The following is a 25023-nucleotide window of genomic DNA, read 5'->3' on the forward strand; positions in this document are numbered from 1 at the left end:
TTGTGTGAAGCTGTTTTACTGTATCTGTACGTAGCCATCCAGTCTGGGAAGGATATACAGCACATTGTTTTAAAGGAAAATATAAACTGTACGTGCAGCGTGTGTTGAATGCAGTCAAGTGTACACACGAAGCTTAGGATTTGATGCTGCTCATGTCAAAAACTCATTCTTTTTTTATTATTCTTTAGGATGTTTTACAAAGTGTTGGCACTGGCAGAACGACAGCCGCTGATGGCTATTATTAGGCCTCTCAACTGGAAACTGACTTTGAGGAAATATAATAGTTAAAAAAAACATGATAATAACTCCAACCTAGATTTTTTACAGTCAGTTCACGTCCATTTCCATTTGTTGTTCACACAAATGTTAAGTTCAACAGTTTCTACTGAAGTCAAAGACAGTTATTGATTTAATTCATTCATTCATTGACTATTCACTGTTTCCAGCTCCAAATTATTGTTCTGACATTAGCCTTTAGAAATCCTCCTTTGGTTATAAATACAAAACAATAACAAATGTAAAAGGTCTCTTTACACAGATCACTCCTGGAAACGCTGTGGTGGACTGTCCCTCACTACTGAGTAGATTTGTTAGGTGTTCATTTGTGTTAAAATTGTTAAATGAACACTTGGATACTTTGAATATCTGTGGCAAGATTGATCTAATTTTGACAAATATGAGTGTGATGATGAGAAACAGTTCAGCAAATAATGACAAATCAGATTAACATGACTGATTTTGTACAAATTAAATAAACATTAATTTGTCAGTCATCCTAAGACACACTATTGCCTTTTTTTGTCTTTCTCCTAAGATCATTAAGCTGATGACTGATAGTACCTTCTTTTTTCTACATATACTGGTCACAGTATCATCAATTTCCTTGTCTAAATAAAAAAAAAGTAAATTATTTTCTGTCACAGTTCCTCTCCAGCTCCCTCCACCCCCTGTATCACCTTGTTTTATTCATCTGCTTTACCTGCTTGCTGTTTACCCACATTCACGCCACAGTAAATGAGCCTGTTCTCCACTGCTCACCTTCAGCGGACTGTTTCAAACCCCTCCCGTCTGACTGTTTTCTGCCAGTATTCACTGTTTCTGAAGTTATCCCACCCCTGGACCTCCACCAATCGCCTGCCTATAGTCACTGCCATTTGACTCAGTTCCAACCTGCTCCTCTAGATTCCTAGTTTTCTGATCACTCCTCCAGTCCCATCTCTACCCACAATTACAGGAAAGCTGAATTTATACCTCTCTGGGTTCTAAAACGCAGTCCATAACTACAGTGCAATTAGATTTTCCCACATGTGATCCTTTTTCTTTAATGCATTTTCGGCACTACTATCAGACACTAGTCGCTTTTCCATTGGACATCTGCGCAAAACTTTACCAACATTTACTAAATGTCAAAAAAACAGAAGTGCGTAATGTCAGTTTTTCCATTAAATCACAAATGCTATGATTTGTTTATTTATTATTGCAAGATGACACGAGAAATCATTCCATAAACATGGCAATGAACGTAAATATGGTGTTGATTTACAGATATATTCCTTATTACTATATATTACCCCTCTATCTCGTACTAAATTAAAAAATGATTGGGTTTCCTGGTGTGTCCACACACACCGCAACATGTTTCTTCTTCGCTTGTTGTAACGTCAGTCAACATCCGTTTTTTTTTATTCACCTGACTCTAGTTTTGTAGTTTTGCGTGATATACCATTTGTGCTATGCCTGAAAAACCACCTCTTGCCAGCGCAAAAACTTTAAATCGAAAAATGAGACTTTTAGCAAAATTGTCGTTTTTGCATTAGGGAAATTTTTATGTGCAGGTTATATTTGCACAATTTGAGGGTCAATGGAAAAGCGACTACTGTTGTTGGAAATGTTACAATGAAATGTTGTCAAATTACATCAGGAATTCTTGACACACTAGTCGCTGTTCCATTTACCCTCAAATATAACTTGTGCATCAAAATTTGCCTAACGGAAAAATGACAAATTTGCCAAAACACTTGTTTTTCAATGAAAATTTTGTCGCTTGTAAGAGGTGGTTTTTCAGGTGTAGCAAAATGTATATATCACACAAAACTGCAATGGAAAGACCTTTTTGTGCGACTAGAGTCGAATAAACAAAAAAAAAAGGATGTTGATGGATTTTACAAGAAGCGAAGAAGAGTTTTAAAACAAACGTCGCACGATATGTGTGGACACACGACGAAACCCAATCATTTTTTAACTTAATATGGGATAGATGGGTAACAAGCATCTAGATTCAAAACAACAGATATTTATATTTGTCACCATGTTTATGGAATGCCCTCTTGTGTTATCTCACGATAATAAATAATTATCGCATCTGTGATTTAATGGAAAAACGACATTACACACTTGTGTTTTTTCGACATTTAGTGAATATCAGTAAAGTTTTGCACAGATGTCCAATGGAAAAGTGACTACTGTAATGCAGTTCTACAATAGGACTTAATAATACACAGTGCTATTATTTACTATATACAAGGTGTATCAAAAAAAACTATACATTTTGAAAAATTATCCCCAGTTCCGCATTTGATAATTTTTGGAGTTTTCTTTTATGGACGTCAGTAGGTAGGGGATTGGTGGATATTTGTCCAAATTTACAGACGTTGGTTTTCATGCATGAGTGAGCAGGGGTAAATTGAGCAATCCAAGTTAAAACTGCGAAGCAGCAGTGGGATTTAAATCCAATCAAAGGTCATGGGAGGGGACAATGGGCATCCATCTTGTTTTCCACAAAATTGCCAGGTTACAGCATTAACACTTTGGCCACCATGTCAATTTCATTTCTTTACCTATGGCAACTGTTCCTGCCTTTCAATGTTAATTCAACTTGTTGGGTTAACCCTAACCCTAACCCTAACTTGGCCTGTCCTCAGTGACATTTCCACGCCTAAACAAGTTGAACCTGGCAATTTTGTGGAAAACAAGATGGACGCCCATTGTCCCCTCCCATGACCTTTGATTGGATTTAAATCCCACCGCTACCTCACGCAAACCAGTTTTAACTTGGATTGCGCAATTTTCCCCTGCTCACTCGTGCATGAAAACCTGGGTCTGTAAATTTGGACCAATATCCACCAATCCCCTACCTATTGACGTCCATAAAAGAAAATTCAAAAAATTATCAAATGCGGAACTGAGGTTAATTTTTCAAAATGTATAGTTTTTTTGATACATCCTGTATATCTTGTATTTAACATTGAAGTTTATTATCCTGGATTACCTACTATGGTTATTGCATGTGGGCTGGTAGGTAGTTACATGCAATGACTGTTCATATACAGCATGTGCTATTATTATTATTATTATTATCATTATTATCATTATTATTATTATTATTATTATTATTATTTGTACTGTAGTCCCAGACCAACATTATGATACAATTCAGCTACCTGTTCCGGGTTTTCTGTGTTCGTGTGTGCTGGGTTCTTCTGCATCTGCACAGAAATGAGCCATCATATCATGTTGGTTGAAATATTCCATCATTATTGGCTCTTACAGTTGTTTATTTTGATTCAGCCCATGTGTACTCCTCTTATTATCTGCAGCTGAATATACTCACCAGCCTGCTTTAGTGGGGTAAGAGAGGCAGCACTGTAACACTGTAGGTTTTTGTCTTTAAATAGGATTTGTTGAGAGTAGGAGAGCCAGTTATTCCCTTTAAACCGGACTGAACCGGTGCTGCGAGGAGCACTTCTAATGCATTTTGTTGTGTTTTTCAGTTTTCTTTTTGTAGTGATTTACAAAAATGATAGAAAATGCATGTTCCAGTAATAATAAGTGAAAATAGTAAATAGTATAACCAGTAATAAGCACATGTTTTCTCATTTGTGCACATACATTCAGCTCAATTGGATTCATTTCATCTTGTTTATTTATTTATTGTAAGAATTGAGTTAATGTGAGTAAACGGCAGGCACTATGTACTACTTGTACTTGTCGATGCGTCGACGTCTGTGGCACAAGTCGACATTACTTTGGAGGAGTTGACTAGTCATGTGTTATTCTCTCTCTCCCTTCCATCACCCGACAACACGAGCCTTCATTCAGCGCATGTCGATACTCTCATCTTTCTACATGAAAACATGGAGCGCAAGGTAGTGATGTGCAGATCAGCAGACCCGGGTCAGGTCCAAACAATGTCACTTTATTTGTGGAGTGGGTCACATAATTCCACAAAAGCTGATTTTAAATGATTTTAAAAGTATCATGGAGAATGCAGTGTAGGAGGAATGTCACTGTTTTTCTTGATGACATTATGGTTGAATAGTTGTTAGTGTGTTTTATAGTTCATTGTGTATCATGTATGTGTTTTATGTTGTTTGGACTTTGTATGGCTGCTACCTTGGCCAGGTCTCCCTTGCAAAAGAGATTCCTAATCTCAGTGGAACTTCCTGGTTAAATAAAGGTTAAATAAATTTTAAAAAAGCGAGTTGAAAAAAAAAAAAAATACACCCGACCTGCACATCACTAGTGTAAGGCCAAGACTGAAGGAAGAAGACGACTCAGAGTAGGAACTAAACTGACTGTGATCTAGAAAAACTATGGTCTATGTAATGTTCTGTTAACCATGTAAGCCACAGGTGTCAAACATGTGGCCCGGGGGCCAAATCTGGCCCGTCGAAGGGTCCAGTCTGGCCCGTAGGATGAATTTGTGAAATGCAAAAATTACACTGAAGATATTAACAATCAATGGTGTAAAAAATCCTTTTAATTCAGGTTCCACATACAGAGCAATTAGATCTCAATTGGGCCAGACCAGTAAAATAGTATCATAATATCCTATAAATAATGACAACAGCAGATTTTAGCTTTGCTTAAGTGTAAAAAAGTAAAGTTACATGAAAATGTATGCATTAACAAATTATCCTTTTTACAAAAAATGTAAATAATCTGAAAAAAATATGAACAACCTGAAAAGTATTAAGAGAATGTTCCTTTTGCTTTCTTTGTTTGTGAAGTGTGTTTGAGTGTCCAAAAAAGTGCTGTATAAGTGTGATTTATTATTATTATTATTATTATTATTATTATTATTATTATTATTATGAGTAAATGCAATTTTACCAACATTCTGCCTGTTGCTAAATGTTTTGTGTATTTGTAATAATAATGTAAGTTGTTATGCACATGTATAAATGATAAACTGATAAACTGAGGCAGAATATTGTTAAAATTGCACTTTTTTTAGCATGTTTTTCTTAAGGCATTTCAAGTTGTTCATGTTATTCAGATTTTTAAGGAAATGTTGTAGATGTAAAAAATTATCATAATGTTATTTTACTTTTTTCATTGTTATTATTTTACTGGTTCGGCCCACTTCAGATCATATTAGGGTAAATGTGGCCCCTGAACTAAAATGAGTTTGACACCCCTGATGTAAGCACAACCAATACTGAATAATAATATGGACAGACAGTGTGTTTGGATTATTCTTTTCATCTATTTCATTACCTTCGCTACGGAGGTTATGTTTTTGTCGGCGTTGGTTTGTCTGTTTGTCTGTCTGTCTGTGTGCAAGATAACTCAAAAAGTTATGGACAGATTTGGATGAAAATTTCAGGAAATGTTGATACTGGCACAAGGAACAAACGATTAAATTTTAGTGGTGATTGAGGGTGTGGAGGTGGGGGGGGGGCACTGATCTGCCTTGGCGGAGGTCTGCGCTCTTCGAGTGCTTCTAGTTCAGACAATGCAGTCTTTTCTCTAACATACTGTGGTGTCATGGCTGCCATTGTCTTAACCTTTTCCCATTTTATGTTGTTCACTAAAATTTAAAAGAAAATTCAAGGTGTTAGCCTATGTTTTGCTCTGGTTAAATGTCTGAGAAGGACTGCTGATACTTGTGTCTTTGTTTTTTTATCCTGCTCTTTACTGTACATTGTTCATGTTCCAGTGAACGTTAGTACAAGTTGCTCATTGTTGAACGGCTGTGTGTCTGTGTTGTTCCTCCGCTGTCAATGTGACAATGTCATCATACGAACAGTCGACTCGACTGAAAAAAATCTGAAGTCACTAATGCCCTACTATGTTCTAAGACATGGTAATATGAAACCCATTTCCATTAATTACTACATGACGTGGACTGCAATTTCTAACATCTTTTTTTTCCTTTATTTAATTAGATCTCATGTACAGTCTGGCTACATTCTGAAATATATTGTTGAAAGCTTCTGGCCCAAACAAAACAAAAGGATGGCACTGCTTCTGTAGTACAAACAGAGTTAAAGGACCCAAACACAATGGCAGTGAGGCAGAGGGTGCTAATAAGGTGACCCATGGTGAGAGCACAAACTACACCCAAGGGGGTTGCGTGCAAGGACTGGAGGCATACTGGGGTACGTCAGGTATTTAGTGATTTCAAGCACTGTGGCATTGCAAGTGACTTTCCTACTGTGTTTTTCTTCTAAATGTGATGCTTAGGAAGCAAACAAAATACTAAAATAGGCACAAAAATGTACCTGCGCTACAGGGAAAAAAAAAGGGAACATGAGCAGCAGAAATATACCCTCTGTGTCACGAAGAACTAAAATAATAAATTCCTACGGTGGCTGACAAGGGCCAAACACATTGCAATGGCCCGATGCGTCTCAGTTCAGAGAAAACAGCTGCAAGTACAGAAACGATACAAATTCACAAACTCAAACACAAGTCTAAACGAGGTACGAAAAGAGGAATGTGGTGCGAATGAAAAAATGCAAGAAACAAAAAACAAATGCATAATCATCAAATGCTCTGCAAACAAAGAAACGACGCAAACCAAAAAAAACATCTGCAAACGAAAACGCTGCATAACCAGTCAGTACAACAGAAGTGCTCCAAACCTGTAGGGGGCAGCGTTTATAGATAAAAGACTAGTGTCAAATAGAATCTAATAAAAGTCACATGACCGCGCTATGCTGTAACTTTAACCCTTTCATGCATAGTGGTCACTATAGTGGACAGTTATTCTACAGCTGTTCTCTTGTATATTCATGGATTTTTTTTTTTTTTTTTTTTTTAATACATATCTTTATTAAAGTTTTAAGACTTTACATATCGTTTCTGACATGGATTGGTAACATTGTGTAGATCTCCCCTGAGTGTAATAGTTATAGTTTTCATGCAATTATCAGTAAATGCATGTTTCTTCACTTCAAAAATTAAATGCATGGTGTCCAGCTGAGTGGACATTGTTGCAACTTCATGAAAAATAGGTTCCTAAGAATTTTTTTAAAATTATTATTACTATTTTTTTTTAAATGGTTTTTTTTTTTTTTTTTTACTTTTTTAAAATCTATGTATTTTTCATAAGAAAATTTTCAATCGCGTTGTTTTTTTCATGCCTAAAGAGGAATAAAAACACTCAGGAAAAAAATCTTGATGAAGGTTCTCATAATTCGTGCATGAAAGGGTTAATTTATTCCCACTGTAGTCTGAAACACTGTCAGTCAGCTGTTCTTCCTCTCCTTCTCCATCCTGTGTGTCTTTGCATTGAGCTGTTTTGCTGACAGCGCCCCCTACAGGTTTGGAGCACTTCTGTTGTACTGACTGGTTATGCAGCGTTTTTCGTTTGCAGATGTTTTCTTGGCTTACATCGTTTCTTTATTTGCAGAGCATTTGATGATTATGCATTTGTTTTTGTGTCTTGCAGCACATTTTTTCATTTGCACCACGTTCCTCTTTTTGTACCTCGTTTAGACTTGTGTTTGAGTTTGTGAATTTGCATCGTTTCTGTACTTGCAGCTGTTTTCTCCAACTGAGATGCCACTGGCCATTGCAATATGTTTGGCCCTTGTCAGCCACCGTACATTCCCCTGATCGATAACTTTGACCACAGTCTCAACTGGTCTGGACAGTGACATCCAAATGTATCCATGCATGTTGTGTAAATGTGTGCGTTCAGGACTCACCACTTTGGGCTTGAAGGGCGGCTGTATTTCCCTGTTCTGCAGGCGTTCCCAGTCGATACGTCTAAAGAAAGCGTGTTCTCTAATGTCCCTCTCTCCTTCGAGGCCGCAGCCTAGACGCTTGGACGGGTGCTTGGTCATCAGCTGCTCATGAAAAGAGCCAAAGGTGACATGAAGTTAGAACAAAGATCACCCATGATAATAAATATGATAGATATTCGGATTTGTTGCTCTTCATAAAGGTACAGACTTTAGGAGGGAACACAGGGGTTAAACAAAAACAACATATTTTTGACTGAATTTTCTCCAAATTTGATCTTTTAAAAGCAATTTATCACAATTTATTATAATATAATTCTCTGCATCTTCCATTTTTTTTTGTTTTTTAAATTTTTTAAGTGTTTTCCAATAATTGATTTACAAACAATACATTGTTATATCAAAACAGAGTAAACTGAAGAAAAAATGACTTGTTCAGCAAAATATATCATTAACTGATCATAACAGTGTTTCCACGTTCACTATGGAACCTCTGAACGTCCAAATGGGTCATAATTAGTGACGATGAAAAGCTGAGAAACGGAATTTAACCTGAATTATTTACATGTATCGATAAACAGTTGTTAATTATTTTGGATCAGTAGATGCTTTTGGTCATCTGTAGCTGTTCAGGTGTTTGAAGGTTAAAGTCTGGACAAACTGTCTAATGTTCATGAGAGTCTAATTTCTAACGATTTGTTTCCTGATGTGATATTTCAATGATATGTTCTTTAATGTGTTTCTACTTTTTTCTAGGTCAGTATAAGGGTCAGCCAGGGTTCCTACAGGTTTCTACAAGTTATATTTAAGACTTTTTAAGACCTTTTTAAGCCTGCAATGTAATGTATGTATGTAATGTGTATGTGTGTGAACTAATGCTATGTAATGTGTGGGTGTAGCCTTAATTTTTAAAATGTTTCTAATTTTATGAATGCTGGTACTTTACATCTTATCCAGGGACAACAGCAGAAAAATAGCTTTTTTGCTTATACCGGCACATTTACAGAAATGTTCATTAATGTGTACTGTCCCTGCTAAATAAACAAATAAATAAATAAATACTTACAACAGAATTTAATGCCCATTTCATGGCCATATTGGCAAAAATTCAGGACTCCTAGAATTTAGGAAAATGTATTTATTTTCTTCAATGCTTTGATTCCCATCATTACGAATCATTTCTCACCGGGGGCTGCATAGTTAGCGATAACTAATTCCTAATTTCAATATAAATTTTCAGGTTGGAACGGGTGGCACTGAGTTGACAAATGTTACTTTCTTTGCAGCTTGGACATTTAACAGACACATTTAAACACAATACAGCAAACAGGTTTATGGCAACTGAACTTAAGATCAAACATATCACATTTAATACCTTTTAAATACTTTTATATTTATAAATTAACTCTTAATCAGCCCTGAGCATTGTAAAGAGGAGCTGATAATATTATTTATTTTTTTGTTGTTGTTGTGTTTTGTTTTTTTCCTCTTTTTTGTGTTTAATAGGTCTGAAGGTTTGTTGTGTAATTTTTTTTGTATTGTGTCTGTGTGCTTCCTTATGTCTTATTACATGTTTATGTAAATGTATAATTAAAAAAAGAAGACTTTTATAAATTATTAAATACAGATTTGTAAAGTCAAGTGTTAAGACTTTTTAAGACCCTGCAGGAACCCTGGCCAGCGAACCAGATGGGTCTGAAAATGATGATATAATATATATTTTTTTATCCTTTAGCCTTTAGGATCGCTCCCACTTTCAGTAGCACTGCAGAAAAAACAGACCCCTACTGTCAAAAAAAACAAGATTGAAAGCATCAACAACAAAATATGTCCTTGGTAAATTATGTGGGAACAATTTTAATGTTTCCAAAGTTACAAACCCAGATTTATTTGACAGTGTACAAAGGAATGAGGCATGGCACCTGTGCTATGAGATAAGACTGCTGACTTATCTTAGAGATCAAATTTAATCTTAGCAGCAGTACTGTCAGTAATGTTTGCCATTCATTACATACACTGCGCTGATGATGATAAGCAGAATATGTGTTGACCTGGAGAAGGAAATAAAACAGGCCTGTTGACAAGTTCAGAGCTCTGCTTGCCTATAATGAAACATAATCACTGTCTGAATGTTTATATGCTGCTTGTGTTTACTGAATTTCAATCATTTCGGGTTTACACACATATTTTGCACCTCAGCACAGCGATTTGTCCTTGATTCTAGGAATGAAAAGAAGTCATGTCAACCTAGAGGAGAGCCTTGTGGATTTCAGTGTTGCCAATCCAAGGACAAAATGACTAACACACTAGAATCTGAAATGGAATTGTGTTGTGTTTTACTGATTTGGCTTAAATGTTACAATAAGCCGACATCCTTCCATTGGTGTAATATTCAGTATAACTTCTAAATCATACATCCAAGGTGAGAGCACAAACATACATGCACATACATGCAAGAGCCTTCAGTTAAATCCCTAATCTGTGATGCACACTTCAACATGCAGCTCGGTCACCTTGACACCTCTCCTAAGGTGTATGACATGTGTGATAAACATACTTTATGTGCTTAGGCGTCTTGGGCAGGTTGGCTCAGTGTGACTATCAATGTGGGAATGAAACATCCTTTATATTCCACTCTACGGCAGCTTTATCATACATGACTTGATCAAGCAAACCAAGCGGAAAATGTAAATTGCTTTGCGGTTTCAACATTTTACATTTTGTGACTCCTCAACTTGTCATTTCAATTATGTTGCCAGGTGTGCAGGTCTGATGCCATGCTCTTGATTGCTTTTTGTGTTTACAGTTCTGCTGTTAAGACATGATGGAACATAAGAACAACATGTAATTGATGAACAATAATGTACTAATTCACCTGTCAATTTACTATTGTCACTTTGAACTTTGATCTGTCAGAAGATAAGATGTTGGACATAGAAAGATAAGATAAGACAAGACAAGACAAGACAAGACAAGACAAGACAAGATAAGATAAGATAAGATAAGCTTTATTAATCCCCCAAAGGGGAAATTCAAATGTACAGCCGCACAAGACAATAAACATAAAATAATAGAAAAATAAAAAAGATTAAAAAAAAACATTAAAAAAAATGAACTGACCAAATGACATAAATGGTAATAATAATAAATAAGGCAACAAGTGTGCAGTAGACGATATTGACAAGTGCCATATGTTGAAACTTTATTTTGTCACAGTCATATTCCATGTTTATAGTTGTATTCAATTTTTTTTTTTTTTTTTTTTTTTTTTACTATATTCCTTGCTGCATTGTGGGCCTTAGACCTAGACAATTTCAGTCTTCGGTATGTTCTGTACAGCTGACAATAAAGCTGACTCTGACTAAATTGTTTATTAGATTCTTACAGTCAAGATTTGACAAATTTACAGGTGCTTTGCAATCGTGGTCACAGATAAAAGTGTAACTGCTCTACAAGGTTTTATCTATTTTCCATGTTTCTCAGCAGGCACATATGTATGTATTTTTTTCTTTTGCTACTTAGGGTAGGTTTACAGATATTTTATAAAGTCTGACAAACTTTGGTTGAGGAATCATTAACTACCATGTAGCAAACTAGTACTTGGAAACCACGTTCTTATCCCTGAAAGAAAAGGAAGTTTTACAAAAAGCCAAATCTGTAAAAAAAAAAAAAAAAAAAAAAAAAAAAGCCTACTAATGCAATGGATAAATGTTTATTTCAGAGATGAGTGAATATAATATGCTAAGTTAAAATGTTTATTCTTCAATGTGAAAACAACAACTGTGGAGCAAAGACCTACAGGTGACAATGAGCGAAGATGTCTGGACTGCGGTTCTGAAGCAGATTCATTCCTCCTCTATGTGTGCACGTCATTCTTTAATTCACTTGAACATTGTACATCGGGCACACATGTCAAAGTCCAAACTGACTAAAATGTTTCCCCAAACTGATTCTACCTGTGATAGATGTAAAACCAGTGAAGCCACACTGTTACACATGTTCTGGTCCTGCTCCAGTCTTGAACATTACTGGAGGAGTATTTCTGAAGCACTCACTACTGTACTTGGAGTCAGGATCACCCTTGACCCTTTTACCGCATTGTTCAGCATTGTTCCTAGAATGCTGCAGCTACCCACAGGTGGACACAAGGTGGTTGCCTTCAGTACTCTTTTGGCACGCCGCCTTAGTCTTACTAGATGGAAGGAACCTGCCCCACCTTCTGCTGGACATTGGGTCAGAGAAGTGATCTCTAATCTTAAACTCGAAAAAATCCGATATACATTATGTGGATTGGAACAGAAGTTTCATAAAGTGTGGAAATCTTTCTTAATCTTTTTTGATAACACTGGTCAACAACAAATTTATTGTTTAAGTTTTTTGAGCTGATTTAGGATCATTTTGGTGTGCTGAATCCACAAATCACATTAATTTTGCTCAATCAGGTCAACTTTCTGAACTATGCTACATATTGGCTTTTTAACATTTTTGCTTACATTTATGGGCATTTTCACATCATATGATACAAAATTCTTTCATATTTCTTGCAATAAACGAGTTCAGAAGATTTTACTTCTGCCAATTTATGATTGTTTTTTTTAATATTACAGGTGAATGAAACGGCTTCGACTAGAAGATCTTGCAAAAATAAGCCTGATGTATTCTGCTACATCTGCGGTGAATACACCATTGTACCTAACAGGAATCAAGTCACAAGTTTCATAAAGTGTGTTTACCAGTCTTATTTTGGTATTAATTATTATATTTTGTGAGAAGATCAAATTTTTCAAAATCAAATGAGCAAAAAAAACCTGACCTGATTGAGAAAAACAGATGTCATTTTTGGATTTAGTGGTGCAAAATGGTCCTAATTCAGTTGAAAAAACCTAGACAACTTGCAAAAAACATTTTTTTGTAACCCAGTGTAATCATACAACGCATGTACAAGGCCCTTAACAAGTTAAGATGTATGTGTATGTAACACTCTGATATGTAATTTTATTTATATCTACAGTGCCATATTGTATATTCATATAGATCTGGTGACAGCAAGGGGTTTGGAAAGGTTAGTTTAATTTTTTTTCTCTTTTCTTTTTTTTTATGTGTGTGAATGCCTGTGTGTATTCTGCATTTTGAAATTTAATAAACACATCTAAACAGAAAAATGTTTAGTTTATGTATATGCATGTGTTAATTTTATGTTTGTTTTTTAATATGTATGTGTTTTGTTTTGTTGTTGTTTTTTTTTAATATGTATATGTTTTGTATTTTGTATTTAACTGAAATAAACATTCATTCATTCATTCATATATGCATGTAGAATTTGCACTTGCAGGATTTTTACGGTCTGACTTCCCCGCAGTGCAGTCCTTGACATACGGGGCCACGAGGCTAGGCCAGATCTGAGAGTGAGAGTGCACCCAGCTGGCAGACTACATCAGACAGATGATGACAAGGAAGGAAAAGTCATTTGCAGCCCTGTGCCTCCTCACAGGACGTGTCACTGTCAGTGAGAAAGCGTCTTCCTACAAACATTATACTGTCACTTCTAAAATAACACAACTCACACCTTGAAATGTTCTTGAAACATGTTCTTGTCAATCAAACGCTAAGAGCACTTCCTAAAACCTAAACAACCTGAATTAGTTTGCATAATTGAAATGGATAATTACCTCCTGAAAAAAGAAAATGTGTTGATGTTTCATGGAGAGTATTTGATGGTTCTGTGGGTGAAATATTTTACACTCCTATTTCAGTGGCTCCAGAGTGTCATGATCTGTCAGCAGAAAGATTTAAATAACTTTGAGGAGACCCTGCTGTTTCTGTTGAGAAAATTAAAATGTTGAGTTGACAGGGTGACTGGATACGGGTGAACAAAACACAGGGAGTTCATTCCAAAAAAATAATAATAATAATAATGAGAGGTTAAAAGAGACAAGGAGACAGGTCTCTATAGCAGAAAAGACTCTTCCCTGGAACTATTTTATCCAAGAACTTTTAAGAAACAGATTCACATCCCATATTTATCATTTTTAAAGCTCTGTTATTTGGTGCAGCTTGAAAAAACAAATCTACTGAAACAACATCTAATAAAAGACAAAATCATACTTCAGACAGTTTGGCCCACATTTCACAACACCATCTAAAACCTACAGACATTTTAAAGTTTTCATACAAAGAAGTAACAAAATTTTGATATTAATTGTCAAGTTCAGATGTGAAATTATTGAATTATTAATTAATTATTTAATTATTTAATTATAATTAATTATTATTATTAATTATTGCTCAAATTATTCATATATTTTGTTTGTGCATCCAGGAACTCATCACATGCATATCTATTTGAAATCCCAACAATGTATTTTTCACATCACCGTCTGGGATCATAATAAATTCATACATGAACTTTACTAAGACGAATCTGTGTCTACATCTGTGACCGCCAAATGACTCTGAAGTAGTGCTGAGTAAACTGCACCGAGCTTTTCAACAGGTAAAACTGCAACCGCATCAAATTCAAGAGAAAAGACACAAGAGTAGAGTATTTGAAGAGCACAGGAACTTATGCTCTTCCCTGTTTTTCCTTTTCCTCTACTGTGTTTCATCTTCCTCCAGCCACCCTCTCTCTCATTCCTCTTACTTACATTCTTTCTCTCTCTTCAGGCTCCTGGCAAACACTATGCATGCATTTAAAGAAAGGGCAGCAGTGATGCCAGACGGGCACTGGGGCCAAGACTAAGACATGCATAAGTACTTCATTGACAACGTTTTGGAGTAACTGCTTACATAAACCGATCAGCCATAACATTATGACCCCTGACAGGGAAAGGGGCGTTTATTTCAAACATCTCATTCCAATGGGACCTGTCGGTGAGTGGGATAGACTAGGCAGCAAGTGAACGTTTAGACCTCGAAGCTGATGTGTTAGAAACAGTAAAATGGGCAAGAGTTGGAATCTGAGCAACTTTGACATGGGTGATGGTTAAATAACTGGGTCAGAACATCTCCAGATGCTGTTATTTATTCCCAATATAACCCTTCTGCTGCCGTCGTCTTGTGTCTTCGTCTTGAGCTCGCTAGGGTCTCTTCGACCAGACAAAGACAGCGGGAGGGGGAGAATTTATATGCAAAGTTGCGATCCCAAGGGCTCACAAAATTACAAAAAAAATCCAACTACGATCTGCAGTCTACGGATACTGTGTCAAACTGTGACTAAAAAAATATTGCTGATTAAAGCAGATAAGATAAGATAAGATGCATATATTAAGATAAGATAAGATAAGATAAGATGAGATGCATAAGATAAGGTAAGGTGAGATAAGATAAGATGCATATATTAAGATAAGATAAGGTAAGATGAGATGCATAATATAAGATAAATTTTGCTAAGATAAGATGCATGAGATAAGGTAAGATAAGATGAGATGCATAAGATAAGATAAGATAAGATGCATAAGATAAGGTAAGATGAGATGCATAAGATAAGATAAGATGAGATGAGAGCATAAGATAAGATAATATGAGATGCATAAGATAAGATAAGGTAAAATGAGATGAGATGCATAAGATAACATAAGATAAGATAAGGTAAGATGATATGAGATGCATAAGATAAGATAAGGTAAGATGAGATGCATAAAATAAGGTGAGATGAGATAAGATGAGATGCATAAGATAAGATAAGGTAAGATGAGATGAGATGCATAAGATAAGATAAGATGAGGTAAGATGAGATGCATAAGATAAGATAAGGTAAGATAAGATGAGATGCATAAGATAAGATAAGATAAGATAAGATAAGATAAGATAAGATAAGATAAGATAAGATAAGATAAGATGAGATGCATAAGATGAGATAAGGTAAGATAAGATAAGATGAGATGCATAAGATAAGATAAGATAAGATAAGATAAGATGAGATGCATAAGATAAGATGAATCTGACACAATAATAGAATTAATAGCATTAATAATTAATACCAATATAATACCATTACGTTGTGTACAAAAACATCAACATGTATCTTCCATGTTCCTACTTTTTGTTGGCTGACTGGTTTTGACCCATTGTACTGTTCAGTTCTCTCCTCCTCTGGAGATTCAGCTACCATATACCCCTGGTATCTGAAACATCCCAGGAGGATGTTTAGTCTAATTACTTTTGCAGGAAAGGTACAGCTGTGTAAAAAAACAACAACAAAAAAAACCTCTGAAATTGAGACAATGTCCGTTATATTTAGTGACATGCACTCCAGTACAGTGGGGTACATCTGATTCACTAGACATCAAAAAAACAAAAGAACACGGTACTTTTATGTTTAATTTCTCATTAATTAAACGGTTTATTTCAAGAGTACTGTAATATATTTAACCATCAAAAACTGAAACAGCTGCTGATCACCAAAATCTACTGATATAAAATATTTAATAACTTTTGAACCACTAATTTTATCAATACATGTAAGAAAAAAAAATGCAGTTAGTCAGCTTTTCATCATGACCCATTGGGACATCCAGAGGCTCTATAGTGAACGTGCAAACACCATCATTCATTCACCAATAAAATCAACATGGTTTGACACAGTATGACAGTGGTTGTAGACACTTACGTTTATATTCAGTTAATGATGAAAAAAGTCTCCTTGTCTTCAGTTTTCTCTGTTTTGACAAAATAATCTTTGAGTTTACTCTAAAGGTTTGTAATCATCTACAAAACCAGTAAAATAAATATAGAAAAATGTTTACTTTTCACTGAAAAATGCAGAGAATAATCCAAGAAATAGACATAAATAACTTAGGAAAGGTTAGAGGAAGAGGAAAAACTCATTTGGAAGTCAACACAAATACATTTCTGGGTCTTTAAGGGTTAATATAAATGTAATCTAGTATATGTACACTCTGATAAGACCTATTAGTAAGGAGTGTATTGGATGTTAAAAATGTTCAATGGACTCATATTTGAGCAGCGGAGTCAGATAATACATAAACATAATAGTTTTTAAGAGCATTTGAGCTATTCATCATTTGAGGTACGTCATCTTTGTCCTATTCATGCATTGTAGGTAATTATAAAAGTAAGCATTATGTCAGGTGGTACTACTGGCCCATAGAAGAAGAAAAAAAAGGACCTTTTTTAAGGCACAGCTCCATTAAAAATGAATGTTAACAGGAAAAGGAGAGGAAACTTCTAGATGAGTTTCCAGTAAAGTATAATGTTCTACTCTTTCCTCCAGTAAATGGACTTAGACTTCTCATATGTTCTAACTAAAAAAAGCTCTACAAAAATCTGACACAGCAGCAAGTTGTTCTTTTTTTCCTCCCCTAATACAGTTACTGCTAATGTACAGCAAACATATTCACCTGCCCTTATGGGTTATTCTTGGCCGTACAAGGTGGTTTATGAAAACACATTTGCACTGATAACAGTTTCTACTCACCCCTTTACAGATGGAGACAGCCTCTTTGGATAGGGACTTAGGGTAGGAGACATTGTGCTCCATAATGGACTGGAACAACTCGTCTTCATCCTCTCCATCAAAGGGAGGCTGATGGGGGGAAAGGACACAAAACTGGGTATTTCATCCTTTATCACACAGCAGCAGATGAAGCAAAACCTGCTGTTTTGACCACTAACAGTATTTCATTAAGTTCAACACAGGGCAACGTTTGAACAAAACAGGGGGGTAAAAGGAAAAACTGAAAGGAAACAAATTAGGAAAAAACCACCACAGATAGAAAAGGAGAGAAAGTGCAGAGTTTGTGCAAGTTTCAAGAGGAGACCTTGCAGGGCAAATGGAGTGGATGACCCAGCTTTTCTCTCTCCTCACAGGGTGGTTATCATCAGTAACCATAATGTTGGTGTTTTGACAGTCCATAAAATGAATTATTCGTCATTTCCACTCCACTGGCGCCTTTGGCTAGAGATAGCTTGTCTGCGTCATGCCCCCTTTACCTGATTTCACACAGGGTAGGGGCCGCCAGACTAAATGAACATCTGAATAGGTTAAAACCTTGTTTTTATTTAATTGTTTAACAGCTGACAGTTGCCGACACAACTCACACTTAACATGTACTCCTTTATAGCAGCTGTGCTGCATAAAATATGTTTAAAAAGACAAAGATGTCTTAACTCATTTAGTGTTGTGTCTCAGAGACATGTATTATTTAAACTTGTGTATTGTTCTTCAATGCCTTGAGAGACTCGTGATTATAAAATATGCTATGGCCTCTTTGTTAGAAATTATTTCCTTCAAAAGGTGGTTGAATGTGATTTTAGACACATAATATATTGAAAAATGTTCAGTAAAATGCTTTTAACCATTAACCCTTTATTGGGTAAGTGACTATTTTTGGTCATTTCCGCACACAGACAGTGACATCAGTAGTTCCAGTGAGGACAGTGAGTCAACAATCTCAGGTCCAATGTGGTCTACAGGGTCTGTAAGGTCCACCTCTGCATGAACAGTGAGCGTACCTGCTTTGTTAGGTACCATGAAGTAATGGTACTAATGTAAGGAATGATGTTCAAAGGGATAATGTGGATGTGGACAGGTGTCTGGATCAGCACTTATGTTGGTCTAATGTTCTAACAGTGATGTTCTAATGTTCTAAAATACATGTTCCTTTCACCTTACATGTGTTTTTCTTGTATTTTTTATATTTACTTCTTGGATTTTGTTGGTTTTTGCCACTTACGGGTAAAGAACCAAATATGGTAACTTTAATGACCTTGATTTTCTACATAACAATAAAAAAATTTTGAAAAATTTCACAAAAATAATAAAGTCTTCTTAGGTCCTCCAATAACACACTAAAGTTGAAATTTTGAATTTCAGAGTGTTTCAATGAGTGAACTATAAAGGGTTAAAAGTGAAATTTTAAGCTTTATAATACCCATTAAGCTGGATATTATAGATGTAAACATGATAAATATAATACTTTCTGAAGCCTATCATGAAAATATGAAAAGACAGATGTTCAAAGCAGAATACTTTGTCTACTCAATTTGTGACAAATGCAGGAACATAAAAGCACAAAGAACAGACAAACATTTGGACAAGGATCTTAGTCTGTGTCAAGATTCAGAGTTCAACCACCGGCATAATTTTTGATCCAAATATTCATAGAGCATAACTCAATGTGAAAGTAAACACAAACCCCTCTGACCTTTTTAAACATAGCTGGGTTTAATCCTTGACCTCACTTCATATATTGAATTTTAACAAACTTATTTAACAGCCATAAAAACAATCAATGTTTTCAGCTGAAGAGACAAGAATATCTTAGAACAGACTGAGTGACTCATGTCAGTAACTATTTAACAATGTGGTTCACCCTGACTTCACTAATTGTACAAACAACAAAAAAACAAAAACAGTGAAAAACAAACCGTTATCACACTGACAGAACAGAGGGGCCACAAAAGTACATTCAATCTGCCAAATTAAAGTCACAAACACAAAATGCTTGCAGTGACAGCTAGTTGCCAGGACAGCCTGTTATGTGCAAACACACACATCTGGCCCCAAACATTTATCAAAAAAAAAAAATTAACTGCATTAAACAGAGAGAGGCTTCACCACCTGGAATCAGCAGGAGATTACGACACTTTGTTTACATATGTGTCAACGTTTTATGGCTGAGAAAGTCTCCAGTGTGCACAACAGTAAAGAATCAGTGTGGGAGAAACTTTAATGTTTGTGTAATGATATTTGCATCATTGCGAAAATTATATAATGCCCTAACAGTACCGCTAACAGTGTGATGTGTGTGCGTGTGTGTGTGTGTGTGTGTGTGTGTGCACTACTCACCTGTCCTGCCAGCATCTCGTACAGCAGCACTCCATATGCCCACCAGTCCACAGAGCGTCCATATGGTTGATATGCAATGATCTGTGAAGAAACAAAGTTGAACCTTCACTCAAACAATGAATTCTCTTCATTAAAAATGAAGCATCATATGCTGCAGGAAACTGCAAGAATAATTAAATCAGCTTAACCCATAAAGACTCAAACATCCACCTTCAACCAAAATCATCTGCTGTTGTAAACCATTTAATCCCTGTTGATCCACTAATACATGTAAATAATTGGTGTAAAACATAGTTTTCATGTTTTCATGGTCATCAGATATGACCCATTTGGACATTCAGGTGCTCCGTAGTTACCGTGGAAACACTGTCATCTTCTACAACATTGATTCACCAGTAAAACCCATGGAATTGGATCAATGACAGCGGATGGAGACACTTGGTTTATGTTCAATTAAAGGTGAGGTCCGAGATGTTTTCCTGGAGCATTTTTTACTATATTGCTTAAAATCCGCTTCACACCCCGACTACAACCAATTAAATGCTCTAACACAAAAAAAAAAAAAAAAAAATTATTCACCTGTGGAACGGACAGGACTGCAAAAACACCATCCAGTCATTTTAAGCGCTCAATCGAAATGATTGAACGGTGATATGTCTATCAAACTCAACTGCCATTTGTCCCTCCCCCAGTATGCATACCCCTCTTTGTGCAGGAATCGTGCGTTCTCAGAGGTTTGGAGCACTTGTTCAGGAAATGAAGCCAGAGCCAGAGCTTGGCTATATTAGCTATATTACAATGGAAAGTTCACTAGCAAACTGTTTTGTCACTAACATAAATCATTAGGAAACGTAACGTTAACCAGACAGGTATGAACTGGGGCTGTTCTGTAAGAGTGGAGGTGGGGAAGGAGACTGAATGAGGTATGCATGGATTGGGGCCGGAGCCAGGCGAATTATTGCTGTGCAGCACTCGTGAACCCTCAAAAACAAGCATTGCACGTGGCAGCACTCTGGAGGCGTGGCTTCGGGGGAATGTCTGAAGAAAGGGGTTTGGACTTTTGAATTGAGTATTTTCAAAATGTAGCTAGCTCGAACTGTTTTTCTAAGATCTCATACCCCACCTTTAATGATAGATTTTGCAGAAAAAGTCACTTTTTCTTCAGTTTTCTGTATTTTTGATATGATAATTCTCAACTTTACTCTGAGCTTTTATGAACATCTATATCAGGGGTGTCAAACTCGTTTTAGTTCAGGGGCCACATTCAGCTAAATTTGATTTGAAGTGGGCCGAACCAGTAAAATAATAACATAATAATATATAAATAACGTCAACTCCAAACTTTCCTCAATGTTTTAGAGCAAAAAAAGTAAAATTACATTATGAAAAGGTTTACATCTACAAACTATCCTTTCAAAAGATGTGAATAACATGAACAAGCTGAAAAAATAAGCGTAATTTTAACAATATCCTGTTTCAGTTTATCATTTACACATGTACAGTACATTATATATAACTTACAGATCACAGTAGGTCTACAAATACACAAAACATTTATTAACAGGTGGAATATTGTTAAAATAGCAGTTCTCTAAAGACATTTCAGGTTGTTCACATTTTTTTGCGAAATTAAACTTTGTTTTAGTGTAAATACATGAAAATATTTACATTTACAAAGAGAAAAATTTGGAGTGATGAGTATTTATAAGTTATTGGGTAGTATTTTACTGATCCGACCCATTTGAGATTGAATTGGTCTGAATGTGGAACCTAAACTAAAAGGATTGTTAATATCTCCAGTGTAATTTTAGCATTTCACAAATTCATCCCAAGGGCCAGACTGGACCTTTTGGTGGGCCGGATTTGGCCCCCGGGCCGCATGTTTGACACCTGTGATATATATGATTAGTAAATGAAATGATGGAAAATACCTAATCTTCATTGAAATAAACACAAAATACAGAAGACAATATTACAATAAACGGTGATAAACCACTTAAGGATGGTTAAATATAGAGAAAAATTCATTTGAGAGCTGCCACAAATGTCACACTGGGTCCTTATGGGTTAATGTATCCGAGTATGTTTTCATTTTTCAGCTCCTCACCCATAAACCGATGCATTTACATGTGACTATGGCATTCAGGTTCATTGACATCAGCTATCCTTTATCCATGCTGTTACATGTATCTGAATTAGAAGTTCAGTTTAACTACAAAATGATGGTATTTTTCTAGCTTCCACTACATCCACTACAGGAATATTTAAAATAAGCCCCAAATACACTGCGATTTATACTACAGTGTCATTTCTCTACAATTTGGGACTCATCACAGCATGGTTTCAAGTCATTTTATGCATACTGCCATCACTTGTCTCATTTTTATGTAAATCTAAATGCTTGCATTCTGAGTTCAGCCAATTCTGAGTGATCAAGCAGCTCCACAACATCAAAGATTTTCCCAAATTGTGTTTCCTAAATGAACTTGTTACATGCCAACTGATAGAGGCGCATTATACATTTTTTATCAACCTACAGACACATTTCGACACATGTTGACAGCAGCTATGAATATTCTCTTAAAACATTAAAAATTCATAGTTGGTTTGACTTCACACAACTGACAGAGAAATAAGGCGGTGTGACCACTGTGGCTACCTATGGGAGAAGGAAGGGTACAACCTGGATGAGCTGACATATAGAGACGAACAACCAATCATTCTCACATTCACTTTAGCTTAATCAATTAACCTATTAGTGTATGTCTGTGGATGGTGGGAGGAAGTCAGAGTACTCAGAGAGAACCCACACAGACACGGGGAGAACATGCAAACTCCACACAGAAAGGTGTTGGTGTCAGAATGGAACCCAGGACCTTCTTGCTGTGAGGCGACAGTGCTATCCACTGCACCACCGTCATGTCAGCGGTGTTATCAGAGCACTGACATTACTGAAGTGGTGGATTTCAGGGTGGAAATACAGGGGTTGGACAAAATAATGGAAACACCTAACATTGTGGCATCATAGAAGGTGTTTCCATTATTTTGTCCAACCCCTGTACGCTCAAGAACAAATTAATCATCTTAATAGATGTGGTTGTGTTGCAAGTCAAAATGTGCTGCAGACAGGTAGAAGTAACATATGACTACCTGACATAGAATATAGTGGATCTGTGAACAGAAAGTGTGCATAGAAAACATTTAATGATCACATATAATAGTCCACTTCTGTATTAAACTTACAGACCAATTACTGTGACATTAGACACTTTCATAACCCTTGATATCCCCCAAAAATAACTACCATCCTTCCCCACCCTCAATAAGGACTGGATAATGTGAAATAATTACCATATTTTGTTTTAAGCTCTTCTTATTTTAGTTTTATTTTACTATGCAAACTTTTATTTAAACCTGTACATATTTGTTTTATTATGGTGATTGTGGATTCTGGTTTGCAGTGATTGGACTTCTATTCTATTCTATTCTATTCTATTCTATTCTATTCTATTCTATTCTATTCTATTCTATTCTATTCTATTCTATTCTATTCTATTCTCCTTAGTCAAGTACCTTATCTGGATATATGCAGTAAACATCTTGGCCCCTGTAAGTGTGACCTTTTCTCTGCCAACACAATGTTTTCCTGTGGGTTACTCTGACATTGTCCAGGCCTAGAGCTTTTACCCGCTCTGACCCTGTTCTCCAGGGATCACACTGCTCTGAAGACATGCGTATTTACTAGGGTTGCGAATCTTAGTTGTAAGGCTGATATGATAAACATCTTGATACATCATCTGCGATACAAACTATTAAAAGATACGTGCGTGCCACCAAACGATGCAATACGATTCACACCCAAATCACAATACAGAGTGATTAAGCACATTCTGATTCAACACATTCATTCTGGTAAAAGAATAATGCAGTGCAATTCAATGAGCTTGATTATTTATTTATCAAATGAAACCATGACTTGTCACAAACTGGCTTTTGTGCAATTTCAGAACACGTGCCTCACATACAGTCGCGTCAAATAGTTAGGACGCCCCCCATTAAATCTTTATAGACCAACTAAAGAAATGCTTTGTAAAATATGTTGGTAAATTCAATATATTTGATTGAACGCACACAACAGTGGATTGAATGCACCTGGTCAGGTCCAAACCAGCTGAAGATTGTTAGAGAGACTTTTCAGGATTCTATCTTTTAAATAATGAAGACAAGAGTGTATTAACTTTTTCCTCATAAATAAATCATTAATTACATTTCACCAACACATTTTAAATGGCATTTCTTTTGTTTCGTCTTTTTAGGTATATTTTCTCCACATTTTAGTAGAGTTAAAATAAAGATTAAAATCCCAGATATTTAGATATGGTGAAGAAAACCAAGATGTAAAAGGGAGGCATCCTAACTTTTCGTGCTGAATCAATATAGTATTCAACTCCACTGCAGTGCATCTGTGGCAAAGTTCGTGACACTTGTTCCGCAAATCCGCAGTGCACGTTAACGTGGGTCTTCAGAAAAGAAAAACTTTACTCAAATAAACAGTAACACTTTTAAATGCAAGTAAAAATATATTCTATTGAATGGATTGAATTTTATCGATACAGTCAATAACCATCTCGAGATCTTTCCAAAATTTTCATTCACTCACAGCTTCTCTACTGGTGCACTCGGATCATGCACGAGTGTGTCAGTGTATCGGTACATATCGGATAATCTTCCTGTCCCTAATATTTACATGTCACACACCCACCATCTTTGGAGCCTCCTCTCATACAAGCACTGAGTGGATGCAGCTACACACAAATAACTCCAGGTGTGTTCCTTACATCCTGTCATACATTTATGACCTTTTCTGAGTAACCTCTGACCTATTGTGCTACCGGACACCCCTGAAGTCCTGATGTCGAGTCATCTCCTTTGAATGAAACCTACCCTGCATGTGACTCATGTACACAAACCCACATATACTGTGTACATGTACATGCACAGTTGTATGAGAGCATTTCTATTCTGTATCACTCCATAACTGCTGTTGCTTTAAACCTAATATACTACAGAGCAGGTAACTTCAACTTTAACCCTGTGTTTTCACCTTCATGAAGGGCATTCATTTTTGAAGGGATAAACTCACATGTTGAATTATGCTGCAAACCTAACCTGCACCATTACATGTTATAATACAATAGTAGCTCCACAAAAATAAAAGCACTGCCTACTGATCAGTCAGTT

The 25023-nt window shown here is 36.0% G+C and overlaps 1 protein-coding gene across 1 annotated transcript in view; it reads right to left on the reverse strand.

The window, feature by feature from the left end:
• The window catches only part of prkcaa (protein kinase C, alpha, a), a 278370-nt gene that overhangs the window by 15171 nt on the left and 238176 nt on the right, over positions 1–25023 (reverse strand). The window contains 3 exon segments of the mRNA XM_030136372.1: positions 7938–8078; positions 17410–17517; positions 19783–19863. Of these exon segments, the coding sequence (XP_029992232.1) occupies positions 7938–8078; positions 17410–17517; positions 19783–19863 (330 nt within the window).

Source organism: Sphaeramia orbicularis, chromosome 1, assembly GCF_902148855.1.
Source record: "Sphaeramia orbicularis chromosome 1, fSphaOr1.1, whole genome shotgun sequence".
Lineage (NCBI taxonomy): Eukaryota > Metazoa > Chordata > Actinopteri > Kurtiformes > Apogonidae > Sphaeramia > Sphaeramia orbicularis.